Raw genomic sequence first — 23,743 nt, forward strand, 5'->3', positions numbered from 1 at the left:
AGGTGTTAAGATGAATTTCGGGTTTGATCTGATTTGATGTAGGTAAGTTAATTTGATTTAAAAATATGTGTACTTTTAATTAACTACGACTTGTTAGTGTAGAATTAAAAGTTTATATATATGACAAGAAATACTTTATTTTTATGTTAGATGGTCAGTAATTGTTGTTCTATATATCATTGTAAATTATCAAACTTAGTTCATATATAAAATCAAATGATTTTGAAAATTTGTCAATGAGGTCTAAATTCTAATTGCCTGGCACACATAACTTATGAATAATTAACATGCTAATATGTGAGATTATTGTTCACATTACTAATATATATATATATATATATATATATATATATATATATATATATATATATATATATATATATATATATATATATATATATATATATATATATATATATATATAGAGAGAGAGAGAGAGAAGTATATACTAATGACTTGGTAATATTCAGTTAAATTTTTTGTATAAATATAAACTATCTTAAAATGCACATATAATTTAAAACTATTTATTTTAGAAATGTCATTATTCAAAAAAATGTGAAAAAAATTAATTAATTAATTAGAGATGAATCATCACATTAATTAATTAATTATTACAAATCACTCTTAGTCCTACTTTCCTCAACTAAAAGAATCTATTTTATTTTACACACAAATTCTCAAATAAGACAATCTAATTAATATAATTACTTAGAATTTAAAATAATTAATTAAAATTATTTTTCGTTTTTCCACCATAGGCTTTTCTTCAATTTCTCGCTCCCTTGTCTAAAAATCAAAAACCCTAAATACGACGTTGCCTTACAATTTGTCTCTCTTCAATCCCAAAATCAAAAATCCTTATTAAAACTTTAGCTTTGCTTTCCTCCTCAAATCTCCTTCTAACAAATTCTTCAATTAATTTATCTAACCCTAATTTTTCGCCATGGATGCTCAAAGGGCTCTTCTCGACGAACTCATGGGTGCAGGTGACCAATCCAACACTTCCTTTTTGTCCCCTTTTGCTCGTTTTTCATTAGAACCGATTGCAATGGTTAACTAGATTGATGAATTTGATTGATTATTGTGTATATGCAGCTCGAAATTTGACTGAAGAAGAAAGAAAAGGGTATAAAGAGCTAAAGTGGGATGATAAGGAAGTTTGTGCGTCTTATATGGTTCGATTTTGTCCTCATGATCTTTTCGTCAACACTCGCAGTGATCTTGGTGCGTTAATTTTACTTAAATGATCAATTCTTTATTGTTACAATTGATAATGCGTAGTTCAACTGTTATGCTATCTTTGATTGTGATTTGTGATGTCTGTAAGATTTATTGGGTTGTAAGTAATTGTACTTTAGTTTCAATTCATGTATTTTTCTAGTCTGTGGGATTGATTACTAGATTAGTTGTGGATACTAATTTTGATTAGAAGTTGTTTCTTTGTCATTGGAAGAAGAGAGTAGTGGTTTTTGATAGGATTTCTTGATGCGCCTACTTAATTGACTGATGGGAAAATGTGGTAGTCAAACAACTATAATGCTTTTTTTTTTTTCAGCGAAATCATGTTAGACGTCAATAATTTCTATTATACGACTCGTGCACCATGTTCGACTAGGGATCATGTCCAACACTTGTCTGCTGATGGAACAACTACATATGTATTCCTAAAATGAAGTGTTTTGAGTGTTTTACTCATGTTCGATAAGACATGGGTACATGTGGTTTTATGGAAAGTCCAAAGAATAAAAGATTCTTTGTAAAGAATTGATGCAATTTGATTAGTATTATTTCTTTTATCTGATGCAGCTAGTAATTTGTGTATGTGTGATAAATTGGGTATTAAGATAAGCACATTATGCAATTTGGTGGAGTTTGTTCACATAATTTCTGTCTTTGCAAATACTTTTTTTTATGACACATGCCCTTTATATGTAAATTGTAACTTTTAATAATTCAGTGGAGTTCACTTTTCTATGGAAAATTTACTTGTTCCCTTGCATTCTTTTGATGAAGTTCTTCTTTCTCCAAGTTCCAACAAATAATACTACTTGTTGAGGCCTTGAGGGTACAAATGTTGTTTCTCTCATTGTCTGATTATGTTTTTGACTTCTATTGTGACGCTTTTTGTACTAGTTCTAGAATGGAATTTGTCTGAACATTTTTAGATGTTGATGGCATGAACTCAACCATACAAGTTTATAGCCGTTAATCTATGAGATTAATTGTCAACACTTATAAAGTTGATTAGCATGAATTGAAGTGAGATATACTATTACTCTCTTCCCTTTATTTTGAGCAATATATAAATCTCTATTTGTATTAATGGTTTGTGATGTTTGTGTTTCTATTTATGATTTTTTCAGGGCCATGTCCAAGAGTTCATGACCAAAAGCTGAAGGAGAGGTAATTAATTTAGTATTTGTTTAGTGTATGTAATCTTTATACTTTTATGTTCTTGCTGTGGAAAATGTAATTGTACCTATTTTTCTTGCTTATTAAAAGCTGCTGATTTTGTGAAATGATGACCGTTTGAGTGACTTAACTTTGAGGATTCCCTTTCAAACTGTCATTTGCATTTGCAACATTTTCACCCTTTTTAAAATAAGCTGTTTCCTTTATATATATTTGATGTAGGATGGACTTTAATTAGAAGTTTCTCAGGTGCTTTGTTAATATGACATATGGAGGTCTGGATTATACCTGGTTTACACTTTGAGGTAACTTTTTAAATACTTTTCAGGTGGATCCTTTGGAGAGAAGAAAATGTGTATCTTGTATTAGATATCTTTCTAAACTAAGTTGGATATTGTTAGTTGATTAGTTTCCACTAAATTCGCTCCTTTCCTGCCCAAATAAATCTCGTTTGAGTTTGGTCGTACCCAACCGTGGTTTGTTTCCTATTCAATTCACCATGGCTTGTGATTGAATCAGTCACTGATATATATTGCTTGAAGAGAAGGATATAGAAACCATAACTCTATAATTAAAAGACAAGGTCCATCAAATACAGAAGAATGTTACGGCTTTTGCTCGTGAAGATGAGGCAAATCGGATGCCTGGGTCACTTCAGTTTGTCTTCATCTCAGGCGATGTCAGTGAGCTGGTTACAACTTTCTTTTTCGTTTTACTTAAGTGTCCCGTAGTATAAGTAGAGTTCTTTCTTTTCTTATTCCTTTGTTTTACTTCCTTTTTTCCAACCATGGGTAATTACTTCCATTTTGATAACCCAAATATATAAAAACAAGGAATTGTGATTTTCTCGACAAGTTCTATATTTTTGAAGCCAACAAAATATTTACCAACATGTACATGAACCTAAAACATGAATGAATCAATTTCTCTCCATCAAACCCCAAAATTTCAGCCATTAGAGAATTGTGTACCCAAAAATAATCTGCGAACCTCCAAGGCGCCAATTGAGTATATTGTTACTGTCGTTAGAAAGGACTTGTGGATCCACTAACGTCTGCAAGAATTTTTTACATATTTATGGAGATAAGCTAGTCAATGCTACGTAATGCGGAGATGAAAATTTGATTTTAAGTTGGCCTATAATTTTTTTTTATTCGGGGAAACATGCTGATGGTTTGTATAGTGAAGTCCGTCTACTTTTGAGGGATATTCAAGCTAGATGTTTTGTGCTTGGTTGTTAACTTTCATCAATTGTATACTAAATTTCTTGTTGATTGAATTGTTTGTGATTAACACTTTGATTTTCTCAATCATTTTGAAGGGTAAAGGTGCGATGAGGGTAGTAAGACTTACGCTTTAGAAGTAAGAAGTTAGAGTATAAGGAACATGTTTGGCCAGTGATGACGTCATTCAATGAAACATTCACCCAGTGATCCCAATTGCAGGGCTCATTCTATTGTGAAAAATTTGACAATTAATTTGTAGTGTTTTGACGTAATTGAACGATAACTGTTTTTGTTTGCTAAAAAATGTAGCATGGTATCAGAGAATAGTGCCATGGGCATATGACATGATGAGATTTATTGATCTTGTTCCTTGGAAATCTATGTCATTGTCAATAAATCTGTGGAGACTGTTTTGACTCCATCATTCCTAAGAAGCTAAGCTGACATCTTGGATATATCATCCATTGATTTTCATCAATCCATTCTTGTTATTAAGTAGTTTAGTCCATGCTTATGATTCAGTATTTCTATTATTTTTGTTGTGGATTTTATTTACAACTCATTCTGTACTTTTGGTTGGGTGTTCAGCTTTGAGAACTCTCCAAGACATGACTCTTACGTTCCTCGCTTTGAAGCTGAACTAGCTCATTTTTGTGAGAAATTGGTGAGTCGTACATCGCATATACAATTTTCTGTCATCTCACTCCATTACTTAAGATTGAGAAGTGACTTTGTTTTGTCTATTAGGTAGCAGACTTGGACAGGAAAGTTAGACGTGGGAGGGAACGCTTGGATCAGGAGGTTGAACCTCCCCCTCCCCCTCCTATTTCAGCTGAAAAAGCTGAGCAGCTCTCTCTATTGGAAGAGAAAATAAAGAATTTACTTGAACAAGTTGAGTCACTGGGAGAAGCAGGCAAAGTTGATGAGGCAGAAGCACTTATGCGCAAGGTGCTGCAAATCATGCTTGCTATACTTTTTGATAAATGTGCCTTATTAACATCTTGCATAGTTTTTCCAAATCATGTTTATCCTCCTTCACTCTCATATACACTCTTATATACTTTTTTTGATATCTTCAGCAAGCCTACTAGTAACTTTCCTTGGGAATTAAATATTTCAGGTGGATATTCTTAATATGGAAAAAGCTGCGTTAACTCACCAGCCTCAGAATGCAGCAACAATGATGACTCAGGAGAAAAAGATGGCACTATGTGAAATTTGTGGTTCATTCTTGGTAGCCAATGATGCTTTGGAAAGAACTCAATCACATATTACTGGAAAGCAGCACATTGGTTACGGCATGGTCCGTGATTTCCTTTCTGAATACAAGGTCTGTCTCTATCTTTGTTTTCACTATAGCCTGTACAGGCTTATGTATAAAATTTCTTGCTTTTTAATTCCATGACTTGCTATATCAGGCGGCTAAGGAGAAGGCAAGGGAAGAACAAAAGTTAGCAAGAGAGAAAGAAGCGGAAGAACGAAGGAAGCAAAGAGAGAAGGAAAACGAGAGCAAAAACAGAAGAAGTCACTCAAGTGAAAGGGATCGTCTTCATGATCGTGACAGGGAGTACAGCAGAGACCGTGAAAGATCACGAGATTGGAACAGTAGGGGTTATCGAGAAGAAGGAAGAGGGATGGATCGGAGAAGGCAAACTGATCATCGTAATGGAAGGGATGGAGGAAGTAGGTACCATGGTCGAGATCGTGCAAGGAGCAGATCACGGTCTCCTGCTAGGTATGGACAAGGGAGGTGACCCAAGAGTCCTTTTGGCAGATCAGTCGCCAGTGGGTTGTATAGATAATCCATGATCTTAAAAACCTACTGAATTACTGAGGTAGATGCTTTTATATCTCAAGATGTTTTGTGTGTGTGTTTTTGAGCTGTTACATTGCAGTCTTATTGGGGGTTAAACTTTTCTTTATTTTCCAACAGTGTTGAGATTGTACTGTCTCCTTTCAACAATTCTAGAGGTTAAAGGGATTGAGGTAGGTAACCCTTTATTGTAATTTTGCCTGTAGTTTAAGTATGCTTTGGTCACTTGGTCTTTGAAATATTTTTCAATCTTGCATTTCTGTTTTTCCGGGAGGTATTCGAGAAAAACGTGCAACTATGCTGTATGGCTTGTGTGCCACTGTTGGCTTTCGTTCTTTGTGTCATGGGTGCTGATTTTGCTTCACCTATTAAATTTTGCATGCATGTACATTCATAATTTTTCTGAGACATAGTATATGTACACTTCTGTTGACTGGTGAGGATGAATGATGGTGGCAAGTTTTGACAATGGATTTTAGATTTCCTTAAGATGAATGGAAACCTTTCCTGCTTTCCTTAAGCTCACTGCAAGTGCATCCCGATTCATGATTCTTCAGACGCAGTTTTGTCATCAAAACTGAGCTAGTGTGGGTAACTTTTCTTTATGCATTCTTCTTATGTAAGTTGATTTGTATTACGATCTTCTTTGTTAGCGGTTGTTGCAACTCTCTCATGTCTCGTCATAAGCGATAACATTTTGAGACATTAATGACACGGATAGTTTCTAAAAATAAATAGGAAACATAGAAAAACTTCACTTATATTGAAACAATTTTTATGAAGCTGTATCTTCTAGAGAGCCCAGATAACATTTTAATTAGGGTTGTTTCAGAGCACGGATGCACTTCGTGCCGAATGCATAGAAGTCTGGAAACAATACAAAATGCTTAAGTTCAGGGTGTTGAGGCATCTGCGTATTCTTGAAGGTAACTTAAATAAAAACTGCAATACATTTTAATTAGGGTTGTTTCAGAGCACAGTTTCACTTCGTGTGGAACGCATAGAAGTCTGCAAACACTACAAAATGCTCAAGGTCGGGGCATCAGGGCATCTGCTTGTACTTGAAGGTAACTTGAATAAAACTGCAGTTTATAGGTTATACTCCTTTGCAGGAAAACTGCCTCAGTTCAGGAGTTTTTACTTTTAGATTGTCTATGTGCAGAGCCTCTTGCCTGTTCATAATCTGCCTGAGAATGTCATCCTCGGAATTCATGTAATTCAAATTGTATGGACTGACCGCTGATCGATGCTTTGGTGTATTTATTTATTGTCCTTGGATCGTGCATCTTTTATACGATGAACCAAATTTCCATTGCCTTCTAACAGTTTGCGCCGTTTTCGATATTGTCTCGGTCTGCACATTGTTGATGTACATCACATGTAGTTGATGTCATATTGCGCAATAACTCATTGCAAGCTTTCTTTAGGTAAAACTTGAAGTGAATCCCACTTTTTGGTGATTATTTGTGTGCTTCATCAGTTACTGTTCATCCCAAAGTCCGTACTTAATAAGTTTTTGTTTTGCGTAACATGGCCGGTCTGATTGTAGATACTGTTGGAGTGTGGTTCTCTGGTCTGACTTCCACCCCGGCCTCGCCCTGTGTTTTGGTTTTTTAATAAGAAACTTACATTCATCATACCCAAACAAATACGGATTTAGTAACAACGTATCGGTGTGTATTTTTTATTTTTTATTTTTTTTGTTTTCGCCATTTTTTCATGCACCAAAGAAAATCGCTGCAGCTATAAGCAAACAAGCAAATTCGAAAGAATGTTGCACAAAACATGACCAACAGAAAAAAGTAGACTTGGAGTACTACCAAGTCAAATACGCTGCAATTAGGGTGTGCTTTCCACTAAAAATTCATCAAACAGAAGCCAAATACGACTTAAACATGTAACTTTATCAACTGATGATACTTAATTTGTTAAGTGTGGCCGAAAATTTTTGAACATTTCGTTAATTTTGACATTTAAACTGAAACAAAGTGCTATTGCATTAACATAGACGTACAGTGTACTACTTATTTGTGTTACCAATTGGGCTATTATTTTATTAATCCCAACTAGTTGACCAAAAACAACTAATTTTACTAATAAGTTCTTTTTTATTTATAAGAAATCTATCCATATATGTGAGATACAATTCATTATCATACCATATCCATCCTGTTTATAAAAAAAATTAATAATTTATATAAGTGGTGAGAAAGAAAAAATTCTTAAGCAATAGGTTAACTCATGATTTTGAATTTATATAAAAAATTATTACTACAAGGATGAAAGAAAAAATTATTAACCACTAGGTTAACTCATGATTTTCAATTTATATATAAAAATCCTACGTATAATTATTAAACTAATTATGTTTTGAATTTATCTCGTCTAGTTTGACACACTTTTTAATTTTATCGTAAACCTAGATTTTTCTTTCCAAATCATTCACACATTCATTTTCGTTTATATCTCATCTACACAATTTACTCACTCATTTAGTGATATTTTTAATATTTTTCTATTATTATATCCATAATGAAAAATAAAATAAACATAACAAAATATAGCAATTTAAAGAGGATGAGGCAGTTTTTTTCTCTTTAAATTTGATACATTGTGATTAAAAATTCTTACATAAGACTACAATATAGTAAAATAAAAGGATAGATGTGTAGTGTTTGAAAATAAGTATTTCATTTCAAATTATGAATTTCAATTATAAAATTATAAATGAAGAATTTGAGAATGACAAGGTTTGGATAGTCATTTTCAAATTCTTAACTTTAATTACTTTAAAAATGATGGTGGAATTTCATCTAAATCTAAATTTAAAAATTTTTAATTTTTCAAACACTAAATTTAAACTAATTCCAAATTTTCAAATAAAATATCATTTTTAAAAATGGCATAAAAGAAAAAACAAATAAGAGTATATTATAAGTAGGATGTAGACATAATATAATAATGTATCGAGTATGACAAATCGTTGTATATGCCGCCTTGCCATGAGGCTCTGATTTGGTTATCTGCATGACAAATCTTGACGGATAGCACGTTGGAATTCGTGATAGATGCTGCTTCTATTATCTACTCTACTCACTTACCCAAATAGAGTGTTGAATCCGCGGGGCCCCATTTAGAGTAATTATCTGGAACGGGTTTTGTAAGGTTCGGACTAAAAATGGACTATTCTATAATTAAAATAAAGCGGGTAATAAAAGGGCTCAATAAAGGTCGAAAATGTACCTTTGTAAATAGCATAGTTAATGTATAATTTTAATATTATAAATGATAATGTCTATAAAATTATTAATATTTTTTCAATTTAATTATTATAAATGATAATTTGATTGTTTGATAAATAGGAATTAAAATAATTTTTAGTAGTAAAAATGGGCCAGGTTGGGCTTTGAAAGTCCGGCCCATTTAAAGCCCATATTAATTTTAAAGGGCCCATGTCTAACCCGACAAATATTTACTTAAGCCCAGTTCGGCCCATTAAACACCCCTTAACTCAACCCACAAATATGGCTTACTTTCTTTGTACGTAGTCTTAATATTCTTCACCCATTCTTTGGGTCATTTTCATCATTCATTATATAAATTTTTCTCTTTTTTGTCATATTTTTATTAAGTTGCTTGTTTCATGGCTAATAAAGTCAATTTGATGACTTTTAAAAAATAAAAAAAAAAGTCAATCTGATGAAGGATAAAGTCTAATTAATTTATTTTTCTCTTTGAATTAGTAAAATGTAACATGTATTTCCAAAAAGTTCCGATATATTGTTATAAACTAAAAAAAATCACAAATGGAGTAAGTTTGGGTAAGTAGATCAGGAATAGTTGCACAATTAACTTTTGGGGAGGAGATTAAAAAGTTGGGTGTAGTGATTTTTTTTTTTGAGTAGTGCGTATAATGGATTAATATAGCTAGTGAAATATTTTGATATAAGAAAGAATAGATAGAATAATAAAAAGTTAAATTAATAAAACCATATTTAAAAATAAAAATGAAAAAACGTATTAAAAATGCATTAAAATAAAAAACACAAATTGTTGTGAGTCTTTTCGAGAGACACATCATATATATATGGGCTAAATAGTTCAATTACAACTTAAAATAAAATAAGAATGTAGACTTTATATTTTAAAGTCGCCTCTTTAAAAGACGATGTCTTAGAAAATAACTAATAAAAACAAAAACAAATTGAGTGTAACAAACTTAAGTATTCTTCGTGTAATGTGTTAATTTAGTAACAGTACACTCGTGTGTTTAGATATTTTTTCCGTAAAAAGCTAAGATGACCAAACATTTCAATGCATTCCTCGGTGCGCAGCTTCCCATGGAAGCCCACACAGACAGAACGCACACAACTCACTGACGACAACACTTACGCAATTACGCACTACGCATATATGCAAGCTATCAAAACATAGGTAGGATGGTTCTATGCATGAAAACATGATATGATTGGAGTACATCCTATATTTATATAGTGTCCAACACCAATTGTATAAGTTCTTTAAAAATAAAACTTCGAAATATTAATATATTTTACTTTGTCTCTATGAAATATTATTTTTTTTAAGTAGAATATTAATTTGAAGTTTAATTAAGACAATAAGTAGATAGAAGAAAGTGAATAAGATAAAAAAAATTAAATAAATTTGTAGATTAAATTAAAAAAAAAAAGTGAGACCATTTACAAATTTTAAAAGTGCAAAACCTAAATAATGATAGAATTGTTTATATATAATATGAAAAGTAATTAATGAATTTACTTTAATATTAATGTATATAAAATATTGTAAGTTGAACTTGCTTATAAATATGCAAGTTCACCTCATAAGAAAACACAACATTGAGTAAAAACTTTTATCTCTTCTAACTTTACTTATTTTACTTTACGTCTATGTTCTCTAAATTTTAACAAAAATAGATATAGAAATATTAGTAATAATACTTGATAGAATACTTTATATTTCCTGGGCTTTAAATATGTTATATATAATATTTTTTTCTTATTAATTCAACTTTTAAAAATATTTCATTTTTTTATTTCAGAAATCATTTATAATTTACATGCATTTGTTTCTACCCACATAAGGGGGTATGACGTATCCACCCTGTTGCAAGGGGTAGCTAGCGTTATGTCACGTGTCGACTCTTTCCCTAGTCTTACGCGTGCCACTTGCTTACACTCCCGTCGTAAGACAAGTCAGGCAAACCCCAAAGATGTATTGCTAAATGATGTAGTTGGTGTGTTTGTGTGGATCTGGCTAAGACTTTAAGAAGATGTGAAGTAGGAACACAAGAATTGGGAAATGTAAGGGAGATTTATGTATTGCTCAAGGAAAGCTTTACAAGTGAACTCTCAAGTTGTTGTGTACAAATGAATGCCTTGGGGTATTTATAGGCAACACCCCTTACTACTTGTCCTACTTCTAGAACATTCTAACCTCCTCAAATGGAGGGATCTAGATTACATCTTTCTAGAGAGTTCTACACAATTACAAGTGTTAAGGTACTCTAAAGTATGTACAAGAGTTGCCTAGAGAATTCTAGACACTAGATATTTACAAGGCTCCTTCAAGAGTTCTCCGGAACCTTCTTGATGATTCCGGAAGTCTCTATAACCTCCTTTTGATGTAAGATGTGTGAGGGCTACGAGCCATGCGTGACAGTTAGCTCTCCTTAAAAATTTTAAACTCATCATTATAATAGTAGGTAAGAGAAATTAAGAGAGATTGAGAAAAATTTGGGATAGGGGTAATTGGAGGCGCCATCTTTATGTTTTAGACTACTGATGTCCTTTTAGATTATCTTTTGGTGTTCTTGCTCTCTTGCTTCTCTCGTTTTTTTATTTTTAGTCTTTTTGTTTTCTTTTATTTTGTAGTTGGTTCTACTTATTTTTTTATTTTATTTATAGGCATTTCAGAAATTGATTTGCATGGGTTAAATCTCTCTGAGGGCCTGACGAGGGATAAGGGTAGTTGGAGGCGCCATCTCCATGTTTTAGACTACTGATGTCCTCTTAGATTAGCTTTTGGTGTTCTTGTTCTCTTGCTTCTCTCGTTTCTTTATTTTTAGTTTTTTTGTTTTCTTTTATTTTGTAGTTGGTTCTACCTATTTTTTTATTTTATTTATAGGCATTTAATTTATCTTTCCCGTGTAGTTACGTCTCCTTATCTTTCTCGAGTCGAGGGACTCCTTTAACCGCGCTCTCCTTTATGGGTTTGAGTTGCCGCCGTCCTTTCCTTCCCAGACCCTATCCATAGTTATTCTATGAGTGAGATACACTGGGTAGGACGATGATGATAAAAAATATTTATCTATCGACTTCAATTTTCTTAAAAACAAATAAAATCAACCAAATTTTATAAATTACAAAAAAAACTTTATAAAGAAAATAAAAATGAGTGACATAGAAACTTCGTTTAGCCTTTTTAAAATTCTAGTATACCAAACCACAAAAAAAGAGCAACCATTAATTAATGTAAGAATCAAAATCTTGGAGAATGGCAGCCAGGAAATCCAGATCAGATTTGAAAAATCCGAATCAGCAAATCCATGTCCACCTTGTAATCCATGTGGCAGTTTATCTGGCTGGGATATAATTAAGAATATTCCTTTTAAGGTATAATTCTTTTTTAAAAAGGCATATTCGATTTGGTACATTATTGACCTCTCTAAATCACGTAATCATTTTTTTTTATAAAACAAAAAAAATATTTGTTTGTGTATGTTAATTGAGGTTAAGAATATTAACTAATAAGGTAAGTAGTGGTCAAGTGGGTTGTTCAGTTGTTCTTGTCTTAGCTTGCTGCTTTGGTTTTACTCCCACTGTATATTGCTAGCTATTCAATGAACTTTATGGTGATGTTAATGTATTACAAACTACAACTTGACATGGACTTTAAAATAATTTTATTGTTAAAAAGAGAAATTTCACTATCAGTAATAATTTTAAAGAAATAGATAAGTGAAAAATAACAAATTAATAAGTGAATTATAATGGTTACAAATATACTATTAATTATCAGGGTTTTTTAAATTTTGGATAAAAATAATGCCTTAGATACAATGGTAGATATAGAGAGTTAATTTTTTTTGTAGGAATGAAAACTTAAAATTTAAACTATTAGGCCAACTAACACTTTTGTATACATTAATACATAGATATTATAGTTATTTGAGGGTTAGTTTAGGTTAAATTAGCTGTAAAGTTTATCACATTGCTAAAAGTGAAGCTTTTGAGGGTTAGTTTCTCCTTTATTTCCCAACTATTACTTTCAAATTTTCAGTAGGTTCTCGATTGAATCAAATTAATTTATACATTTGTGTGATAAATTTAGTTTTTGATTCGGTAGAACACTCCATCTTACCATTAATTTTTACCAAGTATAGATAAATTAAATTTGGTATATATTTATGTCTAAGAGAAGAAATTTTTGTACAATTGTTGGATCTTTATTAGTGATTCGTTGATCACAAAATATGATCATAAAAAGTTATTGACTTTCATATTAACTAAAAGATGATAATTATATCCTTTAAAGTTATATGTATTTGATCTTCAAAATTACCCTCAACTAATGATGAGAACATTAGCACCAAATGATACACAATTTTTGTATTGATATACAATGTAGTGTTTTATGCTTATTCTAATTTTATAGGTGATAATAATAATGTGTATCTTATATAAGTTATTTTATTCTAAGAGAATTACTTTTTTTATATAATACAAATTAAACTAAATTGATTTTAAATATAAAAGAGATATTCTGAATCTGAATTGTTATGAACGAAGTAAGGCAAACACGATTGTAAGACGCATAATTAATATAATTTGTAATAATTTAATAATGTTATAATTAATTTATTTTTTTAATGTTTGGAGAGAGTAAGATGCATAGATTGTGGATGGAAGTTACTAGATAATGTTTTGGAATTTAAACGTATTATTATTACTCCATAAATAACTAAAAGTAAGATCTAGAAAGAGAACAATGTGGAGATATCTATTATGAATTATGAGTTGATATTATAAGAAAACATTGGAAATCGGACAAGATTATTGTATGAAGTGGGAAGCAATCTATGATTCTTTTATGTATAATCCAATACATTTATCTAACTTACAAATCTGAGACATAAACTCACAATACCAAACAAAGACAATAGTCACAATCATGTGTTTGATGCCAAGTTTTCATGCATATATAGCATAGTTTTGAAAATTGGAAATAAGCCAATAACCTTTCAATTGTTCAATTTCACTCCTTAAATTGTCTTGTGATATCAATTGGTTCACTACATTGTCACAATCATTTGCTTTTCTCACTATCAAGCTAGCTTAGCTTGTACTATGTCTTATATGATCTTGAGGTACTTTAGGTCAATAAATTTAGAATTAATGCTTTGGGTACATTTGTGCACTTTATAAATGTATTTCAAAAGTATTTTGAAGTATTTTTCAGGGATTAGAGTTTGGCAAAATATGAAAGAGTAAAGTTAGTGGTTCGAGTAGTAGTCGAACTGATTTGTTTCACTGTAGTCGTTAGATCGATGCTATATCGAATTATGATGTTTGAGAGTCAAAACTAAGTCAAGTTAGATTTAATTATGGTTTAATTTGGATAAATGTGATTTAATTTAAATTGATTATGCTTTGACTGATGAGTTAAGTAGATTCGGACCATTTTATGTTTAAGTCAATGACAAATTAGGAATGGATCGAGTTCAGTTATGCACCTGAGATTGATCGTATATAAGGTGTGAGACATTTTGGGGTTCATTCATAGATTTTTGTCTAATCTACTTAAGTTTGAGTATGTCAAGACAATGATACTAAGTCTGGTCGATTCAAGTTGATTGATAAAAAAATATGTTAATTTGAGATAAAATCAATTAGAAATGAAAATATCATTAAGATTATGTTAGTTATGTGTTAGGTTGCTAAGTAGTTTGGATCAGTGCAGGTCGAGTTTGGTGTTGAGTCATTTTAAATCATATTTTTTGCTAGATATCTAACATATTAAAAGAGATTGGTTATCAAGGAATCATTATAGGTAAAGGTGAGAAAAAATTAATCATTCTGATAAGTGATGAAAATCTGATTTTTATCCTAAGTTATAATAAAAAAGGCTTCAATCATTAGATTAATTTATAATTTTTCTAAACGTTTTAAATTTTGATGTTGATATTATTTTGTATATTATGATGCATCATTATCTTTCTAGCTAAAACAAACAACATAATATTGTATTTGCATTATTTATCCCTTACCTTTTTGCCAAAATATTAAGTGCTAAACAGCTTAAGGTAACCAGGTTCTAGTCGGATTCAAATTATGACAATGATAATACAAAATAATGACTTAACTAAATTGGAATCTTTTTATCTTCTTCACTCGTATTAGTACTAGCTTCTACTCTTCCACACCACGTAGCTTCAGTTCTATCAGTTTGAAAGGTCCATGCATATATATAACACTTTTTTTGCATCATTGTTTTTTTTTTTTTTTTTTTTAAGGTGATTGTTTTATTTTTATAATTTATCTTAGAAAATTATGTATTTAGTTTTTTACTATTTAATTTGATTAATAAATTAGATCAAATAATTATAAACTTAATAAATAAAAAATTAAGAAGTTAACAAGTTATATTCTAACACTTACTTTTGACTAATAATAATCTAGAATATTAAAAATTTAGCGCAATATAGTGTTGACCGTCATTTTAAAGTTTATCATACATGAACGACCATTAGAACTGATATATATAGTTCATATAGTATATCTTAATTTTTTGGGATCAAAACTCTAGCATATATAATTATTATTGTTGTGTTATTTATAGATTATTAGAGATAATTAGTTTACGTTTGATTCGACTTTAGCAAAATAAATTTTGAGTCGGATTAAAAATTTGTTATCAATATAACTTTGTTATGGTCAAATTATCGGTCAGATCTAACAGCTAATTGGACTTGTTTAGATGGTCTTGATTTGATGCCTAAGTTCAAGCTAATTGTATTAATTAGGAGTAGATTATTTGCTGAGTACCCTAAAATAAAAATATAAGTCAAAATGTTCGATAATGCTCACCCACTAAGTAGCAAAATTAACAAAGAAATTTTCTTTTGGACAGTATTTAGGTTGGAAATTTGGAGGTGACATTGGACAATTACGGGCCATGCATTACTTGGCCCCAAAATTAAACAGAATTATAATATTATTAATTATTATTATCATCATTAATAATATTATTATTATTAATTTATTTTTATCATTAATAATAATAATAATAATAATAATAATTATTATTATTATTATTATTATTATCATTATTATTATTATTATTATTATTATTATTATTATTATTATTATTATTATTATTATATTTTTACTAAGTACATTAAATATTTATTTATATTAATACATCCTATGCATTCTACCAGACGTATATTTCTTTTCAATATCATTTTTTTTCATGCATTAAATAATATAAAGCTCTCCCCATCGATGCATCACTATCATCATTTTTTTATTTCTTATCCATATTTTAATTCACCATCTCTTGGATTTAGTCTTCTTTTTAGTTGTTGAATAAATTGACTGCTAATTAATTATAATAAAGGATTTTATTAAAAAAAAATGTAATATTATCGATAATTTGACATTAGTTCGAATAAATTATGTAAATATAAATTATCAACACCACACCACACATATATATCAACTATATATATGCTTTTGATATGAAAATTGAGTAGTGGATCGGAATTCATTTATTGACAAAGCTACAAGAACAGGTTTCCAGAAAAAATGGACAATGCAATGGAAAAGATAATGAAAAGGGCAACGGATTGATTTTCAAGACATACAATAATGAAAATCTATAACAAATACTCCTATAAATCGAGTGTTGAAATTGAGATGGAACGATCAGATAATCAGTTTATGTCTCAATTGGAGCATCCATGTAAAACTTTTCTTAGATGATATTTTGAATTCAATTCTCGTTTTCTCCCTCTTATACCTTTTTTTTTCCTCGATTTATCCTATAATAAAAAAAAATTTAAATTAAAGTTAACTAGTTGAAAATATTGAATTTTTAAAATCAAGTTCGAATAAATCAAGTTCGAATATAGTCATCTTTTATACTTTCACTCTTAGTAAAACTCAATAAATATTGTATTACTAATTAGTTATTAGTAACATCCTTTTTTAGAAATTTACATCATTAAGGATGGATCATATATGTCCTTCCGTTGAAAACAATTAAGCAATTTAACTCAACTAAATTGAATTAACCTTGAAAAAATTAAATTGATTTAAATCTGCTATAAATTAAACATAGATTTTTAAATGAGACGGTTATATGGTGATAATATCTTTATGGGCTGCTCCATATATATTTATTGTATTAATTGATCACTTACTATTTTAATGTGATCAATTACAGAAATGGACTAATTATATGTACCCGTGTTATAGTGAGACAATCTCATATAAGACAACTATATAAAAAAAAGTAATAACTACTAGATCATAAATAAAAAATAGTAAAATTTAAATATGTTACAACAAAAATGACACTTAATAGGATTACACTAAATTCATTTGTTGTGTACTCATCATTATCATCATACCCAGTGTATCCCACTTATAGGAAAAACTATGAAATCAGGGCTTGGGGAGGGAAGAACGACGGCAACTCATACCTATAAAGGAGAGTGCGATCAAAGAGTTCCTCAACTCAAGTACGTGCAACTATCGCAAAGCCTGCAACTTACATTCTATGATCAATACCAACAATCAAAAGAAAATAAAAATAACAGAAAGAAAATAAGATAAAAATAAAAAAATCTAAAATAAAAATAAAATAAAAAAATTGAAAAAAGTAAAAGGAAATATAAAGGTAGAAATATGGAAGCGAAAAAATGAGCGATCAGTAAACGGCTAGGAACAAAGGCAACGACATGTAGATGGAACAAACTCAGTAATCTAAGACGTGAACAAGGCGTCGCCAACTACCCCTAACTTTGGTCAGGTCCTCCGAGAGGTGTAGGTCATGCAAGTCACTTTTAATATGTTCCTCCCACATTCTCCTAGGTCTTCCTCGACTTCTCTTACCCTCCACAATGATGTTTTCGATCCCTCTCACTGGTGCGTCATACGTTTTTCTCTTCACATGTCCAAACTATCCCAACCTGTTCTCACACATCTTTGCAGAGAAAGATGCAACCTCTTGCCTCTTCCTAAACTCTTGATTTCTAATTCTATATATCATTGTGTGCCCACACATCCACCTCAGCATACGCAATTCTGTAACATCCATATTTTGTTCGAAAACCTTCTTTACGTGCCAACATTCTGTCCCATACAACAAAGCCGGCCTAATTGCTACGCGGTAAAATTTGTCTTTTAATCTACTAGGGAACTTTTTATCACAAAGCACCCCGGTTACTACTCGCTACTTAAGCCAGTGTACGATAAGTGACATCTCCATCAATCTCCCCATTACTTTGAATTACCGATCTCAAGTATTTGAACTTCGACGTACATGCAATAACTTCTCCCCCTATAGTCACCTCGGATTCACCTATCGATTATGTCCCACTGAAGTTGCCTCGCAAATATTCTATCTTTGTACGACTAATGTGCAACCTTCTATCCCCTAAGACTTCCCTTCACTCTTCTAACATTCTATTAGCCTCCTCTTTAGTTTCTGCGACTAGAACGATATCGTCAGCGAATAACATGCATTATGGTACAATCTCCTAGATAGATTTAGAGATTTTGTCCATGAAGTGGAATTTATGATGGTTCTAGTTGTTTTGATGATAATTTCTAGAATTGATAATAGATTGAACCTCAATTGGATTATTTGTAAGCTCCAAAAAGAAGTTTTAAGTATAGCCAGCGCAAGCTCAAGTATCTCAAATACTTGAGATACCTTTGTTGACTTAACCTATTTTAACACTAGCCTTATTAATCCAACTCCAAACATTACATGTTTCCGCCTCTATGAATGTCCAAATCAAGGTTAACACCTTATTCAAGTCCAATCAACAAAGGAATAAGAGAAAAAGGCTTATGAGTGTTTGATATGGAAATATGTGATTGGATTGAGTTTTAAATTTAATTTATAATAAAGAAGATAATTTTAATAAGTTAGCGTATAAATAAAATCATTTTAGTTTTCTTGTTTCACTTTTATACGAAAGTATAAAGAAATAATTGAGGGACTTATAATTTTATAACTTAAAATTTGTTCACATCACATGAGGACTCACCAATGATAAATACGAAATTAGTAGATGATAGAAATATATAGGAGGTGTACTTTGATTTGTGAAAAAAAAATGTGGATGTAGGAAAGTAAGCAAAGGAAACTAGAAAGGCGGAATAATAGGTTTAATTTTGAATGCAAAAAGGCATATTCTAATTAGATACGGACCAATACAAAAGCATATTCCTTCTATTTTCCTTCTATTTTCTTCATTGGGCCATATTCTTGATGGGCATTCCTTGTCACCTCATAAGAAACTAGGTGTTAACCCCAAATAATAATAATAATAATAATAATAATAATAATAATAATAATAATAATTATTATTATTATTATTATTATTATTATTTATAATAACTTCTAATTTCTTCAAGCAAGTAATCCCTTAATATTTTCTTATTTATTTAGTTTCTTTAGAGTTGTCTTTGTCATACAAATAAAATAATATTTTTTTAAAAATAAATATTTCTTTGCTTAATTGACATTATTAAAGATAATAATTTCAAAAATTGTAAATAATTCTATCATTTATTTCTTTTTAATAATATTTCTCCCTTATAAATGAATTTTTTTAGAGAATTATAACTACTAAAAAGAATATCAAACTAAAATTATGATAAAGAAATATATAGTCCCTATACCATTTAAACATTTTGTTTATTTTTTAATATCATCCTAAAATTCTTGAAAAAATCTAACGCATTAAATTCATACAAAATCAATCATGATTACAACTAGAAAACACAACTGAAAAATTAAAATTATAATAAAGATTAAATAGCCCAGTAATTTTAATTATTAGAATATAAACTTCTAAGTTTGAAATTGTCTCACTAAGAGACAATCTCTTATTAAAAAGATTATTTAGATTATTATTTTTTAGGTATATTATGAATGACATAGTCAAATTTATTATAACAACCTTTAAATTTAGAGTTAAAATTAAGATTTATTATAATTCTAACTTTCAAAATTATATCAAAAGTAAAATTTAATTACAAACTCATATAAATATCAATTTGTAAAATCTCTAATCAACGCACCAAATTCCAAGGTATTACTCCTATTATTAGTATGCCATATAAAATACAGCCAACTTCCTTTACTCACAGATTTTTTAAAAAGTAAAACAAAAAAATAAGATATATATAAAAAGAAAAAGTAAAAAAAATAAAAACCAATTTATAAGTAGCCCACACTTTGATCAGAAAACGGCCTCGCTTCAAAACGAACATCCCTCTTGTTTGTTCGTCAAAAGAAGCAAGCTTAAAACACCCTCTTTTAAGTCTTCTCATAGGAGAGAGAAAAATTCTATTTCTGGGTACATATTTCACAGATATAAGGAAGAAATTTAGTAAAAGCTTAGCTCATTTACAAGGTATATATTTTCTTTTATATATTTTGTTTATTTATTTTTTTTTTGAAATCGTTCTTACTGTTTTTTGGGTGTAATATGGAGTATGTTAATTTTATGAATTTATTTCAGAGTTATATTACATTAAATGTTAAAAAGATTGAATCTTTGATGTTCTATAAGTGGAATTAGCAAATGGATTTTTAGAATTTTGATTTATTTACTTTAAATTCTTCTTTTTTCCTCATTTTTTAATGTGGAGTATGTTTTATAAATTTTTTAAAGGATAGATTACAATGGATGTTTTAAAGATTTAATCTTTTAATGTTCTGTAAGAGGAATTAACAATTGGTTTATTCTAGAATTTTAATTTTATTTACTCTAAATTCTTCTTCGGTGAAGTGATAATATGGAGTATATTTTATAGATTTATTGAAATATACATTACAATGGCTGATTAAAAATTTATGAATTTTTGGTGTTTTGTGAGAGAAGTTAGCAAATGGGTTATTTTATGTTTAATTAGATAAAATTATGGGTTTGAATTTTAATTTTATTAAAAATCAAAATTCTGCTTATCAAGGAAGAATATTGGAAAAAATGGGGGAGAGAAATACTGGGTTTTGTATTTAGAAATTCTGGGGTATTTCCTTATGATTATGAAAAAAAAAATCAGGGGAGTTTATGAAACAGAGAAAATTTACTGTGTAATCTGAAATATAATTTTTTTTTTCACTGATATTTCTAGAAGTTTATGCTATATTCCTTCTCCAATAATGTTTATTTTAAAAAATTTGACTTTATTTTTTTGGAATATTACTGAATGGTTAAAAGTTGATGGTAAATTAGTTCTTTATTTCTCATAAATTCTGTTCTCTTAATTAAATCCTAATAGAATAGTATTAATTAATTGATTTTATTGATTGATCAGATTAGAAATTTATAATTAATGAATTATATTAAACAAATGTGTAACTGCACTCTAAGACATGTTTTTTTCTTGTGTTATTTACAGATTACTTTGTTTGCTTCCTGTAAGAAGAGATCTACCTTCTATTCTATCCTTAATCCCCAAATCTTTGGCTTGTTCTTCATCTTTGATCATAATCAAAAATGGGTTCTTCAATAGGTTCAATTCATGAGCTATATCATAGCATGGAAATTAAGGATGAAAGACCAATTGTAATTAGAGTCATTGAAGATTCAAAGAAAAGATCCTTGTCATACCATACTTACCAAGGTCTTGTTCTTATTGTAACATTTCTAGCATACACAACATATCATCTAACGCGAAAAACGTCGAGTATAGTTAAGAGTGCCCTTGATCCACAATCACCTACATCATTATCTTTAGACTTAAAATCCTACCCATGGCAAAGAAATTACCTTAACTTATCAAAAGAAAACTCGACTTTTTTGGGTTCGAGTAATAGTGGATGGGAACCCTTTAATGGAAGCAATGGAACGGCCTTGCTCGGTTACCTTGATGTAGCATTTCTTGCAGTATATGCTGTAGGAATGTTCTTTTCAGGACATCTTGGTGATAGAATGAATTTGAGAGTGTTTTTAACAATTGGAATGGTGGGTACTGGCTTATTTACAGCATTATTTGGAATTGGGTATTGGTTTAATATCCATAATTTTTACTACTATTTGGTTGTACAAATGCTTGCTGGTGTATTCCAATCTACGGGTTGGCCTTCAGTTGTTGCAGTAGTCGGGAATTGGTTCGGTAAAGGAGGGAGGGGACTGATTATGGGGATTTGGAACGCGCATACATCAGTAGGAAACATTACTGGCTCTTTAGTCGCGTCTTCTTTGTTGAAGTATGGATGGGGATGGTCATTGGTTGTTCCTGGTGTGATTATCACGTTCTTCGGCTTGGTTGTTTTCTTCGCGTTACCCGTTAGTCCCTTATCTGTCGGGATGCATATGGGCGATGAAGAAACCGATTCTCCTAAGAAAGATTACTACGCAGAACCATTTATGCCATTGGAAACAATCGAAGAAACACATAATGAGGATCAGGAGGAGCATGCTATCGGTTTCATTGAAGCATGGAAGATTCCTGGTGTTGCTACTTACGCTCTTTGCCTGTTCTTCGCGAAATTGGTTGCTTACACTTTCCTGTATTGGCTTCCCTTTTATCTCAGTTACACAGGTAACTACTCGAATATTCCATCTTTTAGCCTTACGAAAACAGGTTTTAGTCGGTAAAATTTTTGTCCTGTCTTTGTGTCTTTGCCTGTTCTTCGCGAAATTGTCTTTGCTACCTTAGTCACACAAGTAACTGCTCGAATACCTGATATTCGCCTTACGAAAACAAATTTGCCCGAAAAAAAATCAGTTTTAGTAGCAAAATTTGGTTGAAGCGCACTGGCAAATAAGCCAAATACGTTAATAGATTGTTATGTATACATGTGAATCGGTGTAATGAACCCGAACTTTTGGGTGATGACTAAAATCCATGTGTTTGCAGAAATCGGTGGAGAATACCTCTCGAGTGAGACAGCAGGGAATTTGTCAACGTTCTTCGACATAGGAGGGGTGATTGGAGGGATTTTAGCTGGTTTTGTATCAGACAAACTCGATGCCAGAGCAATAACAGCAGCTTCCTTCACATATTTCACCATTCCAGCTCTGTACATCTACAGAAACTATGGGTTTTACAACATCTATATGAACATAGCCCTAATGTTTCTAGCCGGGATGTTTGTTAATGGCCCATATGCGTTAATTACAACAGCAGTATCAGCCGATCTAGGAACACATAAATCGTTGAAGGGCAACTCAAGGGCGCTTGCTACTGTCACCGCTATCATAGATGGTACTGGCTCAATCGGGGCAGCTGTTGGGCCTTTGCTAACAGGCTATATTTCAGCTTTCAGCTGGGATGCAGTCTTTACGATGCTTATGACAGCAGCATTGATCGCGGGATTACTACTCACTAAGCTTGTAATCGATGAAATTCGTGGGAAAATCGATGGATTCAGATCTCCTAGAGGGTCAAGTGCTGATGTTCTTGTATGAAAAACACATTAAATCCAAAAAAAAAAACGAAAAATTTCCCAAAACACAAAAATAATATGGGATAAATTTTATTTTTTTTGTTCTTTGTGTGATGATTTTGAGACCAAAAAATTCATGGGTCAGAAATTCCTTCTTGGAATCTCATTAAGGAAAAAAAAAAAAAAGATGTGCATTTTTCTTTTTCCTTCCATAAACTATATATTTGGGATTATGGAGGGAATTGCTAGCTTTTATATTGTAAATTATATTTATCACATCTGTACAGAGTTCTTTGTTGTACGTGAACATCGGCATTCAGGAAGATGTTTTATTTCATGAGACGAAATTTTCGCTCAATTTTTTTCATATATATATTATTTTCAGATTGTTTGAAGTTGTAGAACAAATGCTTGATTATACCAATTTTGAAATATCTAGTATTGTCTTATTTTTATATTTATATAAGATCTGAATTATGTTTAATATCGATGTATGAGATCATGCTTCGAACAACATATGTACCAAAAAACGTGCATGGATGGAGGAGATTTTGTATCTCAAGTTTAGCTTGTGATCATAATCATGTATCCCTACTTCTTTCACACGTAAACATATTATATAGTATAA

At 30.6% G+C, this 23,743-nt stretch overlaps 2 protein-coding genes across 9 annotated transcripts; both read left to right on the forward strand.

The window, feature by feature from the left end:
- The first annotated feature begins 766 nt into the window (after positions 1–766).
- On the forward strand, positions 767–6,798 carry LOC130806923 (uncharacterized). 8 transcript variants are annotated; one of them, XM_057672172.1, is made up of 10 exons: positions 781–989; positions 1,099–1,227; positions 2,367–2,406; positions 4,230–4,305; positions 4,389–4,589; positions 4,762–4,971; positions 5,060–5,627; positions 5,934–6,041; positions 6,287–6,521; positions 6,617–6,798. In XM_057672172.1, exons 1-7 carry the CDS (start codon positions 947–949, stop codon positions 5,393–5,395), a joined length of 1,035 nt encoding a protein of 344 aa, XP_057528155.1. In that variant the 5' UTR covers positions 781–946; the 3' UTR covers positions 5,396–5,627; positions 5,934–6,041; positions 6,287–6,521; positions 6,617–6,798. The 8 variants fall into 8 exon arrangements, with proteins under 8 accessions (XP_057528150.1, XP_057528155.1, XP_057528154.1 ...); XM_057672171.1 differs by having other exon boundaries at positions 5,060–5,476; positions 5,575–5,627; positions 5,934–6,521; XM_057672174.1 differs by lacking the exon at positions 5,934–6,041 and having other exon boundaries at positions 5,060–5,476; positions 5,575–5,627.
- Positions 6,799–19,770: 12,972 nt separating this feature from the next.
- Positions 19,771–23,510, forward strand: LOC130806925 (putative glycerol-3-phosphate transporter 1). Its single transcript, XM_057672176.1, has 3 exons — positions 19,771–20,131; positions 21,123–22,268; positions 22,587–23,510. Exons 2-3 carry the CDS (start codon positions 21,221–21,223, stop codon positions 23,135–23,137), a joined length of 1,599 nt encoding a protein of 532 aa, XP_057528159.1. The 5' UTR covers positions 19,771–20,131; positions 21,123–21,220; the 3' UTR covers positions 23,138–23,510.
- The last annotated feature ends 233 nt before the right edge of the window (positions 23,511–23,743 follow it).

This window comes from Amaranthus tricolor, chromosome 2, assembly GCF_026212465.1.
Source record: "Amaranthus tricolor cultivar Red isolate AtriRed21 chromosome 2, ASM2621246v1, whole genome shotgun sequence".
NCBI lineage: Eukaryota > Viridiplantae > Streptophyta > Magnoliopsida > Caryophyllales > Amaranthaceae > Amaranthus > Amaranthus tricolor.

Excerpts from the sequence above, each read along its gene's own strand:
- LOC130806925 (XM_057672176.1), top strand. The coding sequence starts at position 21,221 with ATGGGTTCTTCAATAGGTTCAATTCATGAGCTATATCATAGCATGGAA. Across the intron at positions 22,269-22,586 it reads CTTTTATCTCAGTTACACAG|AAATCGGTGGAGAATACCTC; the intron begins GTAACTACTCGA and ends ATGTGTTTGCAG.
- LOC130806923 (XM_057672167.1), top strand. The coding sequence starts at position 947 with ATGGATGCTCAAAGGGCTCTTCTCGACGAACTCATGGGTGCAG. Across the intron at positions 1,228-2,366 it reads CAACACTCGCAGTGATCTTG|GGCCATGTCCAAGAGTTCAT; the intron begins GTGCGTTAATTT and ends TGATTTTTTCAG. Across the intron at positions 2,407-4,229 it reads GACCAAAAGCTGAAGGAGAG|CTTTGAGAACTCTCCAAGAC; the intron begins GTAATTAATTTA and ends TTGGGTGTTCAG.